This window comes from Ailuropoda melanoleuca, chromosome 6 (genome assembly GCF_002007445.2).
Source record: "Ailuropoda melanoleuca isolate Jingjing chromosome 6, ASM200744v2, whole genome shotgun sequence".
In the NCBI taxonomy this organism is placed as follows: Eukaryota; Metazoa; Chordata; class Mammalia; order Carnivora; family Ursidae; genus Ailuropoda; species Ailuropoda melanoleuca.
The window spans coordinates 28,120,794-28,140,527 of record NC_048223.1 but is presented as its reverse complement, the minus strand read 5'-3'; the positions used below and the strand labels follow the sequence as shown (position 1 = coordinate 28,140,527).

The 19,734-nt window shown below is 41.1% G+C and overlaps 1 protein-coding gene across 8 annotated transcripts in view; it reads left to right on the top strand.

Moving 5' to 3' along the window:
* NEK10 (NIMA related kinase 10) overlaps nt 1-19,417 on the top strand; it is a 235,895-nt gene extending 216,478 nt beyond the window's left edge. For 4 of the 8 annotated variants that reach the window (XM_019796374.2, XM_019796373.2, XM_002916208.4 and 1 more), the window contains 4 exons: nt 6,996-7,104; nt 9,102-9,154; nt 9,238-9,293; nt 13,213-19,417. In XM_019796374.2, the coding sequence (XP_019651933.1) occupies nt 6,996-7,104; nt 9,102-9,154; nt 9,238-9,293; nt 13,213-13,261 (267 nt within the window). In that variant the 3' untranslated portion in view covers nt 13,262-19,417. The remainder of the gene's footprint in view (nt 1-6,995; nt 7,105-9,101; nt 9,155-9,237; nt 9,294-13,212) is intronic. The other 4 variants (XR_004626025.1, XR_004626022.1, XR_004626024.1 and 1 more) reach the window with 4 other exon arrangements.
* The last annotated feature ends 317 nt before the right edge of the window (nt 19,418-19,734 follow it).

Genomic DNA, 19,734 nt, shown 5'->3' with positions numbered 1-19,734 from the left:
ATGCATTTGATTTCCACCTTCCCCTCTGAAACTTGTCCTGAAATCCAGGGGACTCCGTGTCTCCAGTTTGAGGAATCATTATGGGATGACTGTGCCTTCTGATGAATGGCCTGAGACCCAGCAGGATATATAGAAGAATGAAAAAGTAGAAAAGCCCTTTCCTAAGAAACTAAGCTCTTTATTTATGACTTATCTAAGCTGTTCTTCAGTCCAATCTGCTCAACCTTGGCTGAAAATTGTAAGGGGAATAAAACATGTGAGTAATCGTATAGTGTCTTGGGAAACTAGGATTTTCGGCATGGAAGAAAGGAGAAAGAGAAACAAGATGGAATTTATTAATTCAAATTAGGATCGGAAATACCAATATGAATGACTATGAATTCATGATAAATCTTTTAAAAAAATACACGTATTTCCTAATATTTTCACTAAGTTGTCTAGAAACTAACCAAGCAGCAGTGAGCTCCCTTAGCACCCGTGGCTCCTCGGAGACAGAGCTGACTGCAGCTGTGGAGCGGGGACGAAAAGCTTAGGTGGAATGTCTTGACATAATAGGTGGTGTAGTGAGGATGCCATCAAGGATTCCTGAGGAGGTGTCAAAAAGACTCAGGAGCCGACTTAAAGAGGCTCCCACTGGCTATCTGTGGGATAATTAGAGCATCAGTAAGAATAATTACTGCAATGGATTGAAAGCATTCACTAAAGTTTATATCTAAGAGTTCATGACAGTAAATAAAATAAAATAAAATAAAATAAAATAAAATAAAATAAAATCCCTCATTGGTTCCCTTTGGAGGATGCCAAGTAACCAACTCATTATTTTGAAAATTATCTACAAAAGGAAAGAATCAAACATTTATTCTGCCGTTGCCTTATGAATTCTACCCCAGGGTAACTAAATTGATGAGGGGAAGTTTCTCATTAAAGTAGTCCTTCAGCGAATAAGAACCAAAGGAATAAAAAACGTCGCCACTCTGCGGCCTCTCCTAAAATACCGGATCTAGACATCATCACCGGTGGCTTGCTAATGTCACCAAAAGAGGGGCAGCCAGACGTTACATGCCTCCTGAAGTTTGTGAGGTACCATGTACAAAGTATATTTGCTAGAGACTTGGATCTGCCTCAGAGGAAGCCTCTGTTGGAAGTGGGCAGACTGTGTTTTTTTTTTTTTTTAAGAAATACATACTTTTTTTTTTAAAGATTTTATTTATTTATTTGACAGAGATAGTGACAGCCAGCGAGAGAGGGAACACAAGCAGGGGGAGTGGGAGAGGAAGAAGCAGGCTCATAGCAGAGGAGCCTGATGTGGGGCTCGATCCCAGGACTCTGGGATCACGTCCTGAGCCGAAGGCAGACGCTTAACGACTGTGCCACCCAGGCGCCCCCAGACTGTGGTTTTTGGAAATAAAGTTACTGGAATAGCACCACATGCCTTCACTCACGTATTGTCTATGGTCGCATTCACCTTATAGGCACGGTTGAATGGCCATGATGGAGACTACACGGCCTGTAAATCTGTCAGTATTTCCCATCTGACCCTCTACCGAGGAAGTTTACCAACCCCTGCTCTGCCTCTATCTAGGCACATGTGGCAGATGCATGGGACGAGAGCACATGTGACATGACACCATGGGGATAAGCCAGAAATCCAGACTGAGGAGTTCTACAGGAAAAATGACATTTGTTCTTAAATAAAGGACGTGCAAGGAAAGGCGAGCGCTTCTCTTTGGTTCCTCATCTGTACTTCAACTCAGATCAGCAAGGTCAAGCTCACCTTATTCGGAGCTGGCAGTCTCTTTAACTCCTAATTCCAGGTTTCCGGCTCTTTTCCAGTTAGCAGATTGCTCTTCTCCTCATGCTTCAATTAATGTCTTTTGATGCACGTAATAATTACGCCTTATATTTGTCTAGCCCGGGTCAGGGCCCCATGGAGGCATCATAAATCAGCAGTGCCCAGCGCCAACCTGTTTGGACCGAGTGGAGAAGCTCCTAGAGCAGGGCTCTCCTGCCCAGCAGGGTCAGGCCACTATTCATCTTCTCCTTTGATACCACCTTCTGTGTCTGAGTGGAGGTCCTGGGAGGATGAGCTCGTGGTTGTAAATAGCATAGCACAGTGGTTTTCCAGCCTTTGTTGAGTTTTGGAATTCTTTGTTAGAAACACGATCTTTGATGGAAATGTAAACAGCAAGGCTGCTTCCGGGGCAGGGAGGGGTGAGGGTGGGGATGCACTGTGCATCCCATGGACTCGGATGATGGGCCATCCCCGTGAAGGTGCCCATGCGTATGTGCATGAGTGCTTAAGTATCAGAGAAAAGTGAGTATAAATACTGGACATGTCTGTTAACAAAGTGGCCTATAAAAACCTAATAAAAAAGAACAGATAGGAGCTATAGGTTAGAAAAGATGAAAAATAAGACAATATATTATGTCTTAACATGTTATAACTCAGTCGAAGAGGACAGGAAAATCTAAAGGAAAACAGATCAGAGGACTGGTGAGTGACGTGTGACGTGGCATGTTAAAAATTTTCTCACTTCTGGCACCTAATTTCATTTACGCTGTTTCATTTCTTTTCTACCTCAGCTGATTAGATTCCAAATAATTGGTGTCGTTGTTCTGCAGCCAGCAAAGATAACCTCATTTTATGATATGGAAGAGAGAAGATACAGTTCGGGGAATTTAATGAAGATTACAGTTTTTGTTTCTCACGTAGGTTTGGCCTAAAAAGTACTATATTCTCAATAGGACAGTGAAGTGCTAAAACGGCCCAGTACTTGCTCAAAGTCAGTAGTAACAGTGATACAGTCTGTTCTCTTTAATACTTGCTTGGCTTTAGTTTGAAAGTGTGTTTGGTCGTTTGCTCTTTAGAACCCTAGGTACTTATTCAGGCCGGGAGAGCCCTTCATGTCAGTTCGGAAGGAGCGGTTAAGCATTCTGCCACACAGAACATAGATGACGCAGATGGGAGTACCCCCCTAAGCTGAATGTTTGAGGGGCAAGAGAGGGCCCACACGGCACTGGCCCAGGACCCTGCCAGCCCTGCTGCTCGGAACCGTTCTGTGGTAGCGTCCGTATGCCCCCAGAGGGGTGAGCGTTTTCTTGCCTGTCTGGTGTGTCCAGAATTGGACTCACCACCTCCTTCTTCCTTCCTACATCAGCATCCCTATCATGGGAGGCATGTTTTCCTTCTGCTTAGTCTTTAAGCCTTGCAGTCATGTTCAGCCGCTCCATGTCATTTCTTTTGTCCCATAAGTCATTAACACCTGCCTATCTTCTTCGCATAGGGGGTTTTGCTTGCCTTTTGATGGTAAAGCCCTGGGTTAGAGCCCTGGCTCTGCCACTTACTTTCAGTAAGTGTCCCCATCTGTAAACCCGAGATAATGCTTCCCTTAGAGGTAGTTGTAAGACCAGATAGGACATCCCGTGTGTCTAGAATGTTTAAGTGCGCAGTACGTGGCTGTAGGAGCTACTGGTGTCATCAGGGAGGGTACTGAGGTTCCTCTTGGCTACCACCTAGTTCAAGGTCTTAGCACTTCTCTCTGGCGTTGGTGTCACAGCTTCTTTGTCGACTTCCCTGTTCTCTAATCCATCTTGCCGGACCGAGTTTCTAAACACTGGCTTTTTTTTTTTTTTTTTTTAAGCATACTGAAAAACCTTAGAAGCCTCCAGTTTCCTGCCTCACCGTCTAAAGCCTGGCATGGAGCTTTCTAGGCCCGCATTATTCGCTGGAGCCTCCTCCAGCCCCATGCAAGACTGTTGTGCACATTGCCTCCAGGGTGATCCTTTCGAAATGGAAATCTGACCGCGTCACACACGCACCCTCACAGACACACAGAAGCTGTTCAGGGGCTCTAAGTATAAACTGCCGAATTGTCCCCGCAGTAGTCCCAGCCCCGTTTGGTCCAAGCCCTGCTCCCCTGTCCGTCGTCCTCTCATACCTGTCTTGTTTTTCCTGGTCTCACACCAGCCACAGGTGCCGTCTGTCCGCCGTGCAGTCTCCTCCTGAGTCTTTGCAAATGCTTGTGTTCCTGCCTTTCAAGATCTTCCCTCTCCATCCTTTACTCATTCTTTCTCCTTCTTCCAGCTCTCAGTGGGTCATTTTTTCAGAAAAGCTGTTCCTAAATTAAACCTGCCCGTTACCTCCTAGGCCCCCAGGCCCGTCCTTTAATGAATTCAGCACAGTTGCAAATCCACATATATCCAGGTGGATGTTTCATGACTATATTCCTCCCTAATTAGGCAGTAAGCTCCGAGAGTACAGTTTTTGGCCACCGTTGGTTGTTTTCATTGTTTGGATGTGTGCGTGACACACAAGAGTTGATAAAAAAAAATCCCAGCTGAATTAGCAGCATTTGTGTTCCTCACTTCACTATAGAGCCCCACACCTCTATAACATGGGCTTATGTCATATCCCTTTCATCACCTTGCTACTGGTAGGCAGAGTCCAGCCTTTGTCCCCAGGTTCCACTCACCTGGAATGTCTGCTTTGCTTCCCTACATCCACCCAAATCCGGCCTTCAAGGCTGGGTCCCAGTGTTTCTGCTACAGAGCTTCTGGAAGTCATACTGGTGTTGATGAAGCATACTTCCTTTAACTCCCAACCTCATTTTACTTCATTGTTTATTCTCCTTCTTGTTCATGTACATTAGCCTATTTTTCCAGGCAAATGGCAAGCCACGTCATTGCTGTGTCCTCCCTGGTGCCTAGCATGGTGCTGATAAGCTGGAGAGATCGTTGGTATATGTGATCCAATGGTTTTCATCTCTGTTTTGCAAACCGTGCTCACAGCATGACACAAGGGGGCAAAAAAGATGTGCTGAAAGAATATGTATGTCAAAAAACTGAACTGCAAGAAGTTCTGGGAAGTTTCTGGAATAAAAATAAATGTATCTGGATTCAAACACTAGACTAATGAATGTTAGTCCTTGCCTTCATCCATGCACCCATCCCTGAGGATTTGCAGTTCTTAAGCTGAAGGAGACTGCTAATGTAAGAGGCACTGGCATCCTCAAACACTCCTCTCTTCAAGCTTTGAATCAATGAAGAAGACCTGTCCTTGTCTTCGTAAAATGGCTATCTTGACCTCTCCAGCTCACAATCCACACACTTCCCTGTGCAGCTTTAAACACCTTCCTGTCTGTGAACAAGTTAGGATTCCAAGGTGTTTCCTTAATAATTAAGTTGACTTAACTAAGCTTTCTATAATTAGGATGAGCATTTCAGGCAGCCAAATTACTCCTATGCCCAAGCACATGAAAAACAACCCCATCTGAAGTCAATACCAGGAAATCATTTTCAGCATTACGAGACATATTAAGAAACTTTGTTGGAGCAAACTACTAGCTTGGCTGTGAGAAATACAGAGTACTTAGGCCTACCTCTGTGGCATCCTAATAGCACTGATGAGGATGTTGTTAAGTGTGTGACTATCGGATCCCCTGCATTGCAATGTGTCGCAGTCTTATGATCTTGTCATTTTACAGATGGGTTATTAATTTTATCAGTTGTCACTGAAGTAAGGAAAATGAATTTTCAAGAATAAAAAAGGATAGAACCATAGTTTTTTTCTAGACTGTAGTATTCATTGGCAACATGGAGACTGGAAAACACAGAAATAATTTGTGTTAGTAGTGTCCAAAGTACACAGATGGAATAATGATCAATTGCTCATAGAAAATGTTCTTATTAAGGTATAAAATGCAGAATGCATCCAGCGAGGTACCTGTACACCCCCGTGGACGTCTATATACATATTCACCCAGGTGACCACCACCCACGTCACTAGGCAAAACATTTCCAGTACTGAAGAAGTCTCCTGCCTGTCTTTTCCTAGTCATATCCCACCCTCTGCCATGACATAATCATTATCTTAATCTTCATCGCCATTGGTTAGTTTTGTCTGCTTGTGAAAATGCCCATGCATGAAATTATACATTACGTCTTCTTTGGTGTTTTCGGCTTCTTTTGCTCAACATTCATTCATGTTGCTGTTTCTTGTACTTTGCAGAATCCCGTTGGATAAGCACACCACAATCTATCTATTCTTCTGTCTGTAGACGTTTGGGTTTTCTCCAGTTTTGGGTCAGAAGTCCTCGTTTCTCTTGTGTGTATACCTAAGAGTGAGATTACAAGGTCATACAGTAGACCTATATTGTTGAATCTTAATGAATACCCTTCCCAAGTGATTGAACAATGGTGTGTTTTAATTCATGAGCAGAGTATGTGAATCCAAGGTAGCTGCTGTTGCATAGTCTAAATTGTGCCATTTGTGGCTGCTTTATTAATAATCATTGGCATTTTAAAACTATGTTATATTAACATAGGCGTGAAAACTTGACCAGCCCAAGTGCTGGTTGGAATTAAAGGTAAAAGAAGGTTGAGAATGTTCATAGCCTAAAATTCCACTTAAGAAATTCAGCTTTGTGGGAGAGCATCAGACAGTTGGAACCTTAATAAAGTCTGTCATTTAGTGAATTACTCTCTCCTTTAGAGTGTTGGGGATTAATGTTTGGAGATTAAAAATAAGCAATAGTAATTTAGGAAAATGTATTAAGAAACTTGTTTGCCTTGGTCAAACAAGAAGGCATTGTTTAAAGGAGATACACAAAAAACAATGACGATGTGAACTAAGTATATCGATCTGCTGGATAATTAATTGAGTTTATTCCTCATATGCCTGATGCAAAGAATGTTTTGAAGTCCCAAGCCTATGCCATTATTTTTCTATCCATTTTTATCTTGCTTTCATAAAGCCATCAAGTGCAGAGTTGTTTTTATTTTTTCATGTGACCAGGGAATTGTCTACCTTACTTTCACTGTAATTTGCCTGCCTCCGATTTAGAAGTTCTTTTGAAAGGAAGATGTGCCTTTCTCTATTTACAAGAGACTGAAAACCACAAGCACTAAATTCTCTGTGTCGAGACATAAGGAAAGAGGTCTCTTGTCATTTGCTTCTGACTATAGAATAACATGTGGCTTTGCCTTTTCTGTTCCAGTTATCTCAGGGATCTCCAGAACCCATTGAGCCCAACTTTTTCACAGCAGATTACCATTTATTACATCATTCATCATGTGCAAGCAGCCTGTCCCCAGATGACCCGACAGGTAATGGTCTTCTCCACAGGAAATCTGGCTTTCTGAAGAAAGATATTGTTCGGATCAACAGCTATCCTTAAAAGATTATCCTCAATTTAAAAGAAAAATAGAGCTTATTTTGATTATCTACGGCAGTAGTTGGAAGGGATATACAGTGCGAATATAGAAATTCCCTGCGAGATTTATCATACCCTGTTGTGGCAGCTTCCTCGGTCATTTATTAATGCCACAAACAAACAGCAGAATCTGTGTGGGTGAGTTGTATTTCCTTTTATTTCTTCTTATCTGATGATAGGAAATCAAATGCCCAAAAGCACCCAGGAAGATAAAAAGCAGAAATGAAGAGTTTGAATATTCAAAATGGAGAACATTTGAAACTTACCTGAAGAATCCACATCAGACATATTTAATTTGTTTTGCTTTGTTTTGCATAAATCTCACTTAGGGAGGCTAGGTCGCATGGGGATTAAAGGAGCAGATTCTCAAAACCTGGATGCCTAAACTTGAATCTCAGCTCCCGCATTTAGTAGTTGACCTTGGGCAAATCATTTGACCTCTTGAACCCCAGTTTCCTTGCCTATAAAATGGGAGTAGGCGTGGTACTTACACTATACGGTTATAATGAGGGTCAGCGTAAACATACAAAACGTGCTTGACCATTAGCAGGAGCTCAGCATCATGTGACTCTTCTCATGATAACTGAACTCTCAGAAGAGGTTTTCAAGCTACTCTGAGGTTTCAGAGTTCCTAAATAATTTTCAAAGCCCTATAAACTATAGTTACGTCACAAAGAGGCATGGATAGAAAGGACGGTTAAAGGGAGACTCGCCATCTCCCCACTCCTCAGTTTAGGCAAATCATTTCATGTATTAATTCTCAAACTTTCCCTGCATCTTGGCCTCCTGGGATAAAGCCAACCTGCAGGCAGAATTATGTTTCAAGTAGTCCCCAAGAAACCCATAAGATCAAGATGAACCGCCGTCTAAAGTCTTTTGCTTTGAAAGGCATCCCCAGGGCAGGGCGGTGAGTCTGTAGGCCGGCTGACCTTCTTCCAGCAGCGATTCTGAGGAAACCAAGAGCTCCGGTGGAACTCTCAGAGCGGCCTGTGGGGGAGCTGGCAGGTGCCCAGGGCAGCTGGAGGGTCCACCCGGGGCTGGAGCAGGCAGGTCCCATCACAGCAGGCTGGCCACAGGCTCACATGGTAGAGCCTGCAGGCACTTGGGGAACACCTTGGCCCAGGGCTTTGAAGAGGAGCTGCCAGGATTCCTCAGCCTCATGCCTCCCCTCCACTTCAACCCATTCCCTCTTGTGCCTGAGTGGAGGGGGCTTCTGGGCCTCCCTGCACACACCAGCGCTGATGGATTGCAGTGGAAGCTGGCCAGCATTGCTTTGGGTGGCACTCAGTTGGGGGAGGGCTATTATATCACCCTTAGAACACACATCGAAGAAAGCATTACCTCCTGGCACCAAGTGTACTTTATTTCCCTCTAGGCAATCATCCGAAAGGGCCAGGTCTTCGTTGTCTTTCCCTATTTCTGCCTCCCTCTAAGAATTCATTTTCTTTCTAGCGCATATTTACTTGTTTTGCTTGTAGCTTAAGGAGAGTTTTTTAATCAGAAAACTTGCCCATCAGGTCATTTGTGTTGGGAATACTCCTGACCTGTCCTTAGTGTTCACATGCATGGGCGCACATGTGTGTGTGACACACACACACACACACACACACAAATGCCTCTCTAACTTAATTGCCCAATTTATACCCTGAGAAATGCCCCGAAATCTTTGTGTGTTATTTTGTGATGGCCACCCCAAAAACAGCCAGTTATGAAAGGAAGAGAAACAAAGAGTTTGAATATTCAAAGCAAGATAATTTGGAATGTTCTAAGAAGTACTCCTCTTCCTCATGACTAAATAGTTTTCACTACGGTTGAGTTGTAATTGTCAACAAAGTCCCACTAAGAAAATGGGAACCGAAGATCAGACTTTCCATCACCTATGTGTTTCAGGTCTATGCACCAGCTCTGATGTGGAGGAGGGAATAACATATGAACAGATGCAGGTGAGGTTTTTGCAGTGCCTTTGAACAGTTTTCTTTTGTTGCTTTTAATTCAGTATTAACCCGAATTGTTTTTTCAACTTCAGACTGTGATTGAAGAAGTCCTAGAGGAAAGTGGTTATTACAACTTTACATCTAACAGGTGAGATCTAGAGTTTTCTTTTAAATGTGAAAGATCAATTGAGATATTGGATGTTAGATCTGATTATCCTGGACGCCAGGGTTTTTTTTCCAACTTTCATTTTAAATACTTGTGTAAAATATCTTGGCTTACACTCGATATGACCATGGGTAGAATGTATGTTGCCCATCTTTTGTATGGATGCAGCTGCTGTCTCTCTGCTGAAAAAGAAAGGGCAATAACTTAGCGGTAATTTACTCCCAGAAAAAATAAGAATCATAATGAAATGGATTTGTTTGGTTTTTTTTTAATTAAGCATTTGTTCCATTCTAGTAGAGCTGTAAACTCAGATTTCCATCACTGAAATCTACCCATTATTTGTATAGAACGCAGGGGGAAATGCAACGAAACAATCACTTCTGGTGAATTTAAGATATGTTTGTGGAAAGGGATTTGTTGTTATGTATTGCCATTTGCTTACCCTAAGTAAGAAACCTCAGTTTACTGGGGCTCTGTATTACCTTCTCACATAAGAACTATTTGTGCTCTAAAAATACAGTGTTTTATCACTTCTGTCCAGTTCTGATTCCTCCATTTTACTGTTGGGCACAGTGTTGGCCGCACAGATTTGAGTACAGTTAGTTTACTTGAAAGGCAATTCTGGGAAATACTGGTAGGGGAGTGAAGAAATAATTCAATGAAGGTTTCATTTTCAAGCAAGTAACCATTGTGGCTGGCTGGGGCTAGATCCCACTGGGGAAATCTGAGAGCCAGCATAGAACACGTACCTCAGTTATCCCACTCAAGGGCTGAGGGAGCTGGGGTATTTGTCCTCCTGTTTCCATTGGTCATTGTTTGCGGCCTTTCCCCAGAGAATGTTCGTCCCCTGGCATTTCTGGCCTTCTGTGAGAGTGGACAGAACAGATTCCAGAGGCCAGAGAAATCCTCAGGAAGTGAAATCCAGGGTCTGGCAGCTGGAAAGCAGGCCAGCATGCTGTGAAGGGGTGTGGATGAGGGGGGATGTGGGCACTGACAGTGTCTACACACAAGTTGTCTCTTGACTTTTCTGAGGAGCCCCTCATAACTGAATCGTTGAATTGATCATAAGCAACCACGTCCACGTTCTGTGTGGCTCCATGTTGCTTTAGTTTGTTCTCTCTAAAGTGGCCTTTAATGCCCGAAGGAACTGCCTTCCTTTCCCGCTGCTGAAGGTATCTTGTGACCACTATTTAAATCATCCCAGAAGTCGTCTTCAAAGGTATTAGCCATGGTAAGAGAAAGAAGCCTCAAGAGCATTCTGTTAGGTTATTATATGGAAATTAGATTCTTTTTTGAGGTTAGTTCAGTCTCCAACTTTTTTTTTACTTCTCTTATTTCCACAAGTTGTTCATACAAATCACACGTAAGATTATTCAACTGCTTGCTCTTTTGGCTTGATAATATATTTGCAAAATACTACCTTTACAGATTTAGTTCTGTTGTGATTTAGAACTACAGAGAAATGATGAATAATTCTCATTTTCCAAAGGTATATTATTAATAGAAATCACCGTCTTTATAATTGCTCACCTTTGAATTTTCATTGTCTATTCTTGGGCCCAGTACAGAGTACATCCAGCTTTCCATGGATAAGATGAGTTTCTTTGTTCTCAACTCTTAGCTCCTTACTATTTTAAGTGCCTTTGGCTTGGAGTGGGGGCAAAGGTCGCTTTTGTCATTAATTTGTCTGCATAGTCTCAGAGACTCAGGAATGAATGGCTTCATATTTTTGTAGAAACAACACTAAATATCAGTGAAAAACCAGGTGTGTAAGGAAGTTAGGGAAGCTCTTACAAGAGCTCGTATTTTTTCTTAAAAAGTAATTTTAGCCTTATTTTTAAATTTACTTTTATCCCTTTTCAGTTCTATCCCTAAGTTTTAAAAAATTCAAACATTATTTCTACTTCCAAAGCTGTATTCTTATATTAAAAGACATTGCAAATTTTCTTATTCTAAGGAATAAATAATAAGATGCCTAATAATGAAGAAAAAAGTTATTTACAGCTATATTCAGAACTGTGAATAGAATATGGAGACATGGTTTAAGTGATCAAATTTAAGAAAAATCTGTTGGATATGACATACATAAAATTTTCTTAAAATGCTCCAAATTAAAATGAATCACTCACAAAAAATTCTTATTCCATGATATTCTCTTTTCATCTTCTTTTAACAGTGATAGACTATATCTTGAGAGAAGGCTCTTCACAGTTTACTAGTAAAAATAACCCTTGGTTGTGCTTAAAGTACTTGTTTACTGGTGTTCCAAATTAATTACCAAGAAATAAGTCGGCCTCCACTTAGAAGCACCTAAGAGTTCACAAGCTGGAAATACACATAATTCCAAATATGAATCAAATCAGCTAGTCAGTGATGATTTTTCCATAGTCAAAAGATAAAGGTGCTAAATATCACTGGACATGAACAAGGATTTAGAATCGGTAGAATGTATTTTCCCTAATAGATTCCATAGAATAGCCAATATTACCAAAGATGCTAACAGATGTTCCCTGAAAAATAAAATTTTGTGATCAAATATATTTGGGAAACTCTGAAAATACAGTTTTCCATTTTTAGAGGATGTTTACACACGTTACCATATTACATAGTCTGAGATGTGCTGTAAGAAATCTGTCAACCTTGTTTCCCCCAGTATTTCTTCAATCTTTCACATGCAACACGAGTTCAGAAAGCCGCCCTCGCGCTGCAGTTAGAAACGGGACGCATTGTTTCAACTCCCCCACCAGTCACCAGCATCCACCCAGATCTGCTGTTCTCATTGTCTTTGTCATCATCCTGATTGTCATTGTCATCGTCATCACAAAATGTTATCAGTGATCTTGGTCACACAGAGAATTGCATACATAATTTCCGTATTACTGAAGTTTACCACTTGGACAGTCAGTTCAAACTTAACGCTCATCTACCGAACACCCAGACAGCAGCTAAAGCATGAAGCCAGGACACGGCACGTTTTTAGCGTAGGTCCCAGGGTGAGTATTTAGTTAGGGATAGAGAGACACCATCATCAAACCGAAAGCCTCAGGATAAAGCCATTATCCATTTGTTCCTGCAACTGTTTAAATAATGGGGACACTGCTTGGACTGTTGGCTAGGGAGATTGTCTTGGGCACAAAATGCTGCATTAGGAAAAGGAAATAGTAACAGAAACAGAAATAGCAGCAAGGAACCCTAAGCAAAATGGGGAAATCCTCATTTCTGGGCTTCCGGGAAGGGGAGATAGAATGAGTTGAGAGGAAGAAAGTAGTGTAAAGACAATGAAACAAGTTCAAAACAAACCTGGCCAGCCCAAAGCACGCTCTGTTCTTGATCATTTGCAGAGATGTATGATTAATTTATATTTTACATTCATGAACCTTTAGCTTCCTTATCAGAGGAGACAGCCTAGCATGCCTTAATTTTATCATTGTTGTTTGTGAGAGTAAAACTGTTTGAATCTTGTGGGTGAATAGACGTTAGGCATATCCTCCTTATATATTTAGGGGTACACATTAACATTTTTAGCAATGAAATCTGCATTGAGAAGTAAAATTTGCAAGAGAAAAAGAAATGTACAGTTTGCATTGCTTTTCCCCCCAATTAACTGATAACATGTACATTAGATGTTGAAAACTTCAAGCTACTTTGAATGGGTGTTTATTTTTCTCCTATAAAGTGTTATCATTTCCAGTGGAGTTTATAATTTGAGAAAGACCCTGTTAGCACCAAACTTCAGCCAAATGTGGTTTTCTAAAAATGTCCCATCCTATTACATTTAGAATCATCTTTTCTTCACTGGGATTTATTTCCATATATCCCTGAGCTATTGCTTTTGAAGTTGAATGTGTGAAGTCAAATATATGCGACTATAGAGAACTCTTTCCACTTCTGAATCTTCTAGATATCACTCCTATCCGTGGGGGACCAAGAATCACCCAACCAAAAGATGAAAACCCTGCATTTTGAACAGACTTCGTTTTCCTAGTGAAGTTCAAGTTCGGGACTTCAGCTCTACCAGATGCCCAAGGATTGGGAGCTGCTGGAAGGGTGTGGAAAAGAAAAGACCAAGATGCCCTGGCCCCTCCAGGGCCTCTGTCTGGAGGCCCTGTGCTAGGTTCTGTGGCCACGGCAGCGTGGGAAGGCTCTGCTCCCCAGATGTGGTAGACACAGGATGACAGGGCTGTCAGTATGCTCCTGGGAGAAAATGCTGCAAAATTCTTCTGTGGGGAGAAAACTTGCACCTCACAGAACTTTCCTCCAAGTTTAAAAAAGAAACAACAAAAAAACAAACAAAAAAAGTCATATTTTTCAACAGAATGTTTTATATTTAGGATTGCAGAAACTATGTTTAAAGGCATCTAGCCTTCTGTGTATAAAAATAGTTTTAGAGAGAGAAAATTACAGGCCCCAGAGTAATAATATATTGGGCAATTCACTGTATTCTTCCTTTTTTTTTTTTAATTTTAAAAGAAATTCAAAATAGGTGATTGAATTTTGTTGTTGTTGTTGTTGTTGTTGTTTTAAGGAAAGGATTGGTTCTCTCTTAACCAGTGGGTGCTAGTGGTCTGAAGACAGTAGACAGTATTTGTAACCTTTGCACAGCCTCTGGGTATAACTGTCAAATTGTCGGATGTAAGCTAGACTAACAGAATATATTGCTGTACAGTGTGTGTATATAGACATATATATGGGGGGAGGGAGGAGAGGTTTTGATTAGGCTAATGCTTTGCTGCTAATCAAACTTATAGTGTTTTTAGAGCACTTTGAAGAGTTCATAGAATCTATGAAAGAGATGCAATATTCCTTATTCTAAGTCCCTTCTCACTAAAATCACCTACATTGTTTTAAAATTTTTATTGTTTGGGGATTTAAAATGAAAACAAGTTATATAATAAAATATAAGTCACTTCTTTATTCATTGAGACATCCCTAAAAAAACAAGAAATCAGAATGCCAAATAGTGTTCCATTCCTAGGTAGGGAGAGGAATGAAATTTTCTAGATTCTTATTGGGCTAACATCTCTTCCACTGGCTTATGACTGGTGTAAAATCCAGAAATGCCCTTATTGCCAAGTCAGACTGCACTTCTAACTGCTTAAAGAACATTTTAGTTCTATATAATTAGTAATCTGAAAGCTGAAATTATGCTTTTTATTTACTTCTCTCTGAGTTCTGGTATCTTTATTTACATTGATATATTTTTAGTATGATCGGACAGGATTTAGTTCTATATATTTACAGTGGCTGAAACATAATAACCTTTTGTATAGTATAGAAAATCTCTTAATGTGATCGGACAGGATTTAGTTCAATATATTTACAGTGGCTGAAACATAATAACCTTTTGTATAGTATAGAAAATCTCTTAATGTGAACCCCCACTACTTTTATAATTTGTATGTTCAGTACTTACAGGATATCCAAATTTCCTTCAACTAATGCCTTTGAAAATTGCCAATGAATCTTTGTCTTTAAGCCAAATTAATGATTAGAAATACACTGTAATTTAAAATAACATACAATTACAGTAATGAAAAATGTCAGTTTCAGCTTTCAAACCAATTCCATTCATATGTGAAATTTACATGTAAAATCAAAATGCTATGATTTTGTTGATTTACCCAGGTAAAATTTTATTCCTAGCCCAACTGAATTTGAACTTGCACTATTATTTTTTATATCTTTTTGTGCATGGAATGGGCACATTTCCTCATTGTGTAAGAGGCAGAGGACTACAAAGGCATAAATTTTAATTGTGACAGAAGCCAATACCTAGAAATAAACCAAGCTGTTGGGGTGAAAGTTTGAACAATAAAGTTCTTTCTCAAATGGTAATATATTTTCAACAAAGTTTAGAATAGAATAGTATTCAGAGGTTACACCTTGATTAAAAAAAAAAAGAGAGAGAGAGAGAAATGATTTCTTTGAAGGTGTTTTCAAATACATACAGTTGACCTTATTGACCAGAAATGGAACAAAATTTTTCCATCAAGCTATTTCTCTAAGACCATAGACATGGCATTTATTATGCTAGAAGCCAGTACGAATTAACAAAGGTAAACAAATGGATGTCAACAGCGTTAGGCCTGTCAACTCCATGCTGACAGATGCATTTTTTGCCGAGAAGTCGTGAATGTGTTTGTTCTATTTGATTCCCTTCATAGACTACCAGTCCCTGGATCCACATTCTCCCAGCGCAAGAGCAGGCCTGTAAGAGAAGGTTAGGCACTGGGAAGGGATGTCTCTTGTGCATGGAGTCTCATGCCAACAGCGATGTTGCCTTTTCAAAAGCCCTCACTTTCTGACTTTCCACCAAGAAGTCCCCTGCTCTCACAAGACAACAAGAATGATCATTTTGTTTTCACTCTCCAAACTGCTCTCTAGTGCAAAGAAGTCTTTACTTGAGTGTAATAGGCCTCATAATCTTTGCTTGATTGCCTTTAAATTTTTTTTATCTTTCTCTTGTATTATCGTTAATTATTTGTTGTGCAATGAAATCCCTGTGAATTCATCTCCTTCTCAGCCACTGAATATTTGTATGGACAGAATATGAATCAGTCTTTTCAGATCACTTTGGATACACAAATGCTTCAGTTAATTGTGTTTTGATCTACCAACTCTGTCTGAATATGTGAACTTGAAACCTTCATTTGCTTTTTAAAAGCAAAACGTCCCATTTGCAAGGAAGTGACTGCAGCAAGCCTGTGTGCTTGCTGGTTGTTAACCTTGTATTCTTCCAGATGTTTGATATTTAATTGGAGGTCTCCAGGGAATAGGAACGTGGACACTAGACCCAGTGCTCACGGGTGAATTTCAGGACCTTGCTGGAGAAACGCTGCTTGAGTTTAATGTGGACACTTGTATGGCCCTGGGCGGTGTGCACGCTCTGGGAGTCCTGAAGCAGAAACTAATTAAGCAACACTGTCACGCAGTCTACCCAGATGATGGAAGTGATCAGGCAGTAAGGTCTTCTTAGAGGTACCATCTTAGTAAATATTGCGAATTTTGCTGAGCAACGAATACAGGACCGGATGATTACCTGCAATTCCAGCAATATCCTCAGTTAATCACCACTCATATTTAAGATGTGGGAAGGCAAGATTACTGTTTCGTCAGTTGTATCAGTATTAATATGCATGGTCTCCACATCCCTCTATTTGATTTGTTGAATTGCAAAACTATTTTTATCGCTATTTCTCTCTCTTTTTGGAGTCGCAAGGAACCACGTACAGCAAATATGCTGGATTCCTGTAGAAATGGCTTCAGCTTCTATTTGAAGGCAGGAAAAACTTCTTAGTAAGGTACTTTTATCACTTGCCTTTTGCTTTTCCTCTGATGCGTATTTATGAACACCAAAATCAGCTGGCGAGGCAATGCAAAGCAAACAGGCCGAACCCGCTCCTCGGTAACCCGGGGAAGCAGCTATGAAGGGCTTGCGAGCAAGGGAAGCTCAAAGCTTTCCTAGGTCGACCTTGACTCTTGGCGTGAAATTCCATCTAAACATGAAATTCTTCATGTTCAACAACCAAATGAGATAAGAAGTATATTTTATGTACCTTTAGATCTTCCAGATTGTGTCCTTTGATGGAAATAGAATTTTAGATAGATGATCTTTTCCATTGAAATGTGCTGCTAACTGTGCTTACCCTTGGATGCCATTTTTCATGTTGATAGGAAGACACAAAAGTCTCAGGGAAACAACTTTGTGATAAAGAAATTCTTTTGTGTGTCATTGCGGTTAAATTGCATATTGTAAATATAACTGTTATGGCTGATTGCATTCCTGCTGTGATGTTGCTCTGAGATTTGCAAGAGGGACAAGGAAGGATTTTGTGATTTTGACGGAATGACTGATGGATATTGCAAATTTACATGTCTTCTGGGTCCATGAACAAGAGTTATTTTAAAAATGAGTATCGCACACGCTGGAAGCGTAGCAGCATTCTTGGTCTGTGAGCTATGGTAGTTTTTTGTTTTGGATTTTTTTTTTTACTACATACATGCAGTAATGCACCAGTTTTTAACATCTTTAAAAGTTTATTGATTTTATCATAAAAGTGAACTCAATTCTCAATCGAAGACTGAATATTATTCCTCAAGCTGTAGCAAGCTGCCTTTTTTTCCATTTTGTACAGGAAGCTTTGCACCGTACCCAGGAACTGTATTTGGAGGTAAGAGAAGTGCATTCGCCGTAGCAAATACGGGACTGTTCAAAGGCTCTCATTTGGAAGTAACTTACCTTTGTTTCCTCTGAACAAAGATAGAAGTTTTATTGTTTATAGAAAACCAGTGTCACTTTGACAGGTAATCAGCAAGTGTGGGTAGATGCCTGGAATTGATGTGCTGAGCTCACAAGTGAAAAATTAGCTGAAGGTTTTGCAAACATGTGATGAACTGTTCCCATAAAACGAGCAGAGAGAGTTTGAACTAGAATAACAAACCCAGAGGAACAACAGCTTAAGGCCTTAGCACCCATAAGTCAGACTGCAAAGGCCACTTACAAAATAATATCCTTAATCCATGATTTAGTTCTACATTTCAAGCACCATTTGAGTCAGAATTCTGGAAAGGAATATAATGCTTATGAATGGTTATTGAATTTTAGCTTGCCTTGCCCTTCATACAAATATGTTTGCCTCATACTTCAGTGAGTTTGGGAGGAAATGGAGCTGGGTTAGGGATACCTTGTATCAAGAAGGAATGCATGACGTACTTGTATGAACTCCGCATGACACTGAGGGAGGCGAATAAATATAAGGACTCAGAAGTGAAACCCCAACTTGTTAGAGATAAAGGATGACTCTTTCAAGGAGGTAGGACAGTCTGCAAACAAAAACTGAGAAGTTACAGGGCAAGCAGAAGGCAAGCAGTGTCCCGGAACCTGGCATCTCCCAGCAGGCCTGTCCCAGGGTGGCAGGTGGTTGGCAAGGGACCAGGAGGTTCCTGATGCTTGAATGACTCCTGCTGCTGGGTCTTCTGGAAGCAGCGGGTCGGGTCTCTCCGCCACGTGCAGTTACTGGTGGACTGGTCTCTCGGCACTGTCACTGGTGAGTTGAACACCCACAAATGTAGCAGATGGGCCCCTAAGGCCCTAGTAACGTGTTGGTCCAGTCCTTAGGACAGAGTTCCTGGGAAGCATTCCAAAGACATTAGACTTCTCTCAAGGACACGGTTGTGTCTGTCTGCCATTCAGTGAATGTGTTTCTGCCACCGGCACCATGTTTGCTTCCCCATCTTTTATCCATGGCCTCGGGCCTGTTTCGTCTGACAAAACAAATTTTGCAGGAAATATATGTGGACGTTAAATAGGTAAACGTGGGCAGATCTGAGTACACGTACACTTGGCCAGATCAGAAAAGAAGCACTTCCATGTGTTTCAGTTGTTTGTGGGTAAACCAGTTGATAATCAGGCTACAGAAAGATGCCATCAGTTTGCTCTTCCAAAATGGCAAACAACAATCACTTCAAAGGAAAATCTTTTGAGCGCATTTTGTGTACTGACATTTAGTGGATCAAAACTGAATTAGGATGCTTCCTGTATTCTGTTGTTCCCAGGGGTGAGTTTGGGAAGATCAAAAAGAACAGAGCTGTCCTCTGGAGGAAAAAAAAAAAGGTACAGCTCCCCCTCCCCCCACCTCATGTGGAGTGGAACTTCCACTTTCTAGACAGCCACAGGCCCACTGCACCCACAGAATGGAAAATACCTTCGATTTGCTTTTTCTCCCTTAGCTTCCAGAAGCATACCCTCTTCTGTTCAGTCCCATCTGCAGGCTTCTCTTCTGTCTGGCACACCCCCCAGCTGCCTGTTCCTGCCGGAGGAGCGCACGGCTACAAGACCTCCTGTAGGGAGCCCCGCGTTGTTAGAGGGAATGCGTGGAGCTCTGCGACGGTGCGCGGTATGGCAGGCAGACGGATGATGGCCTCCTTCCTCTGCACGTGGCTCTGGCCTCCCCAAACCTCCAAAACACTGCTGCTGTGAGCACGTTGAGAGTCCCAAGTGATGAAGTCTGAGGCCCTGGAAAAGAAGAGAAGGCAATGCCTCTATGAAAGATTTATATAAAAGATGCAAGTGGCCTTTATTTTTGCTATTGCTTAACTTTGCTCTGTAAAATGCTAAAGAAAATTAAAAATGTATTTTCAATCTTGCTGCAAGAGAATCTCTCTTTTGTCAAGTTTATAGCAAATGGTCGTCGCTTTTCTCTGACCAGCTCTCTCAATCCCTCCTTTATGCTTATGAGCCTTTTGATTTTAAAAAAAAGCTCCAAAAAGGTTATCATATATATGATTATGCTCAAATATGCCCCACAGCTTTACCTGGTAGCAACTGTCTATTGCCACCAATGTTATATAACGAGCACTTCAAAACTTGGTAACTTAAAATGACAAGCGTTTATTATTTCTCATGAATCTGTAGGTCAGCTGG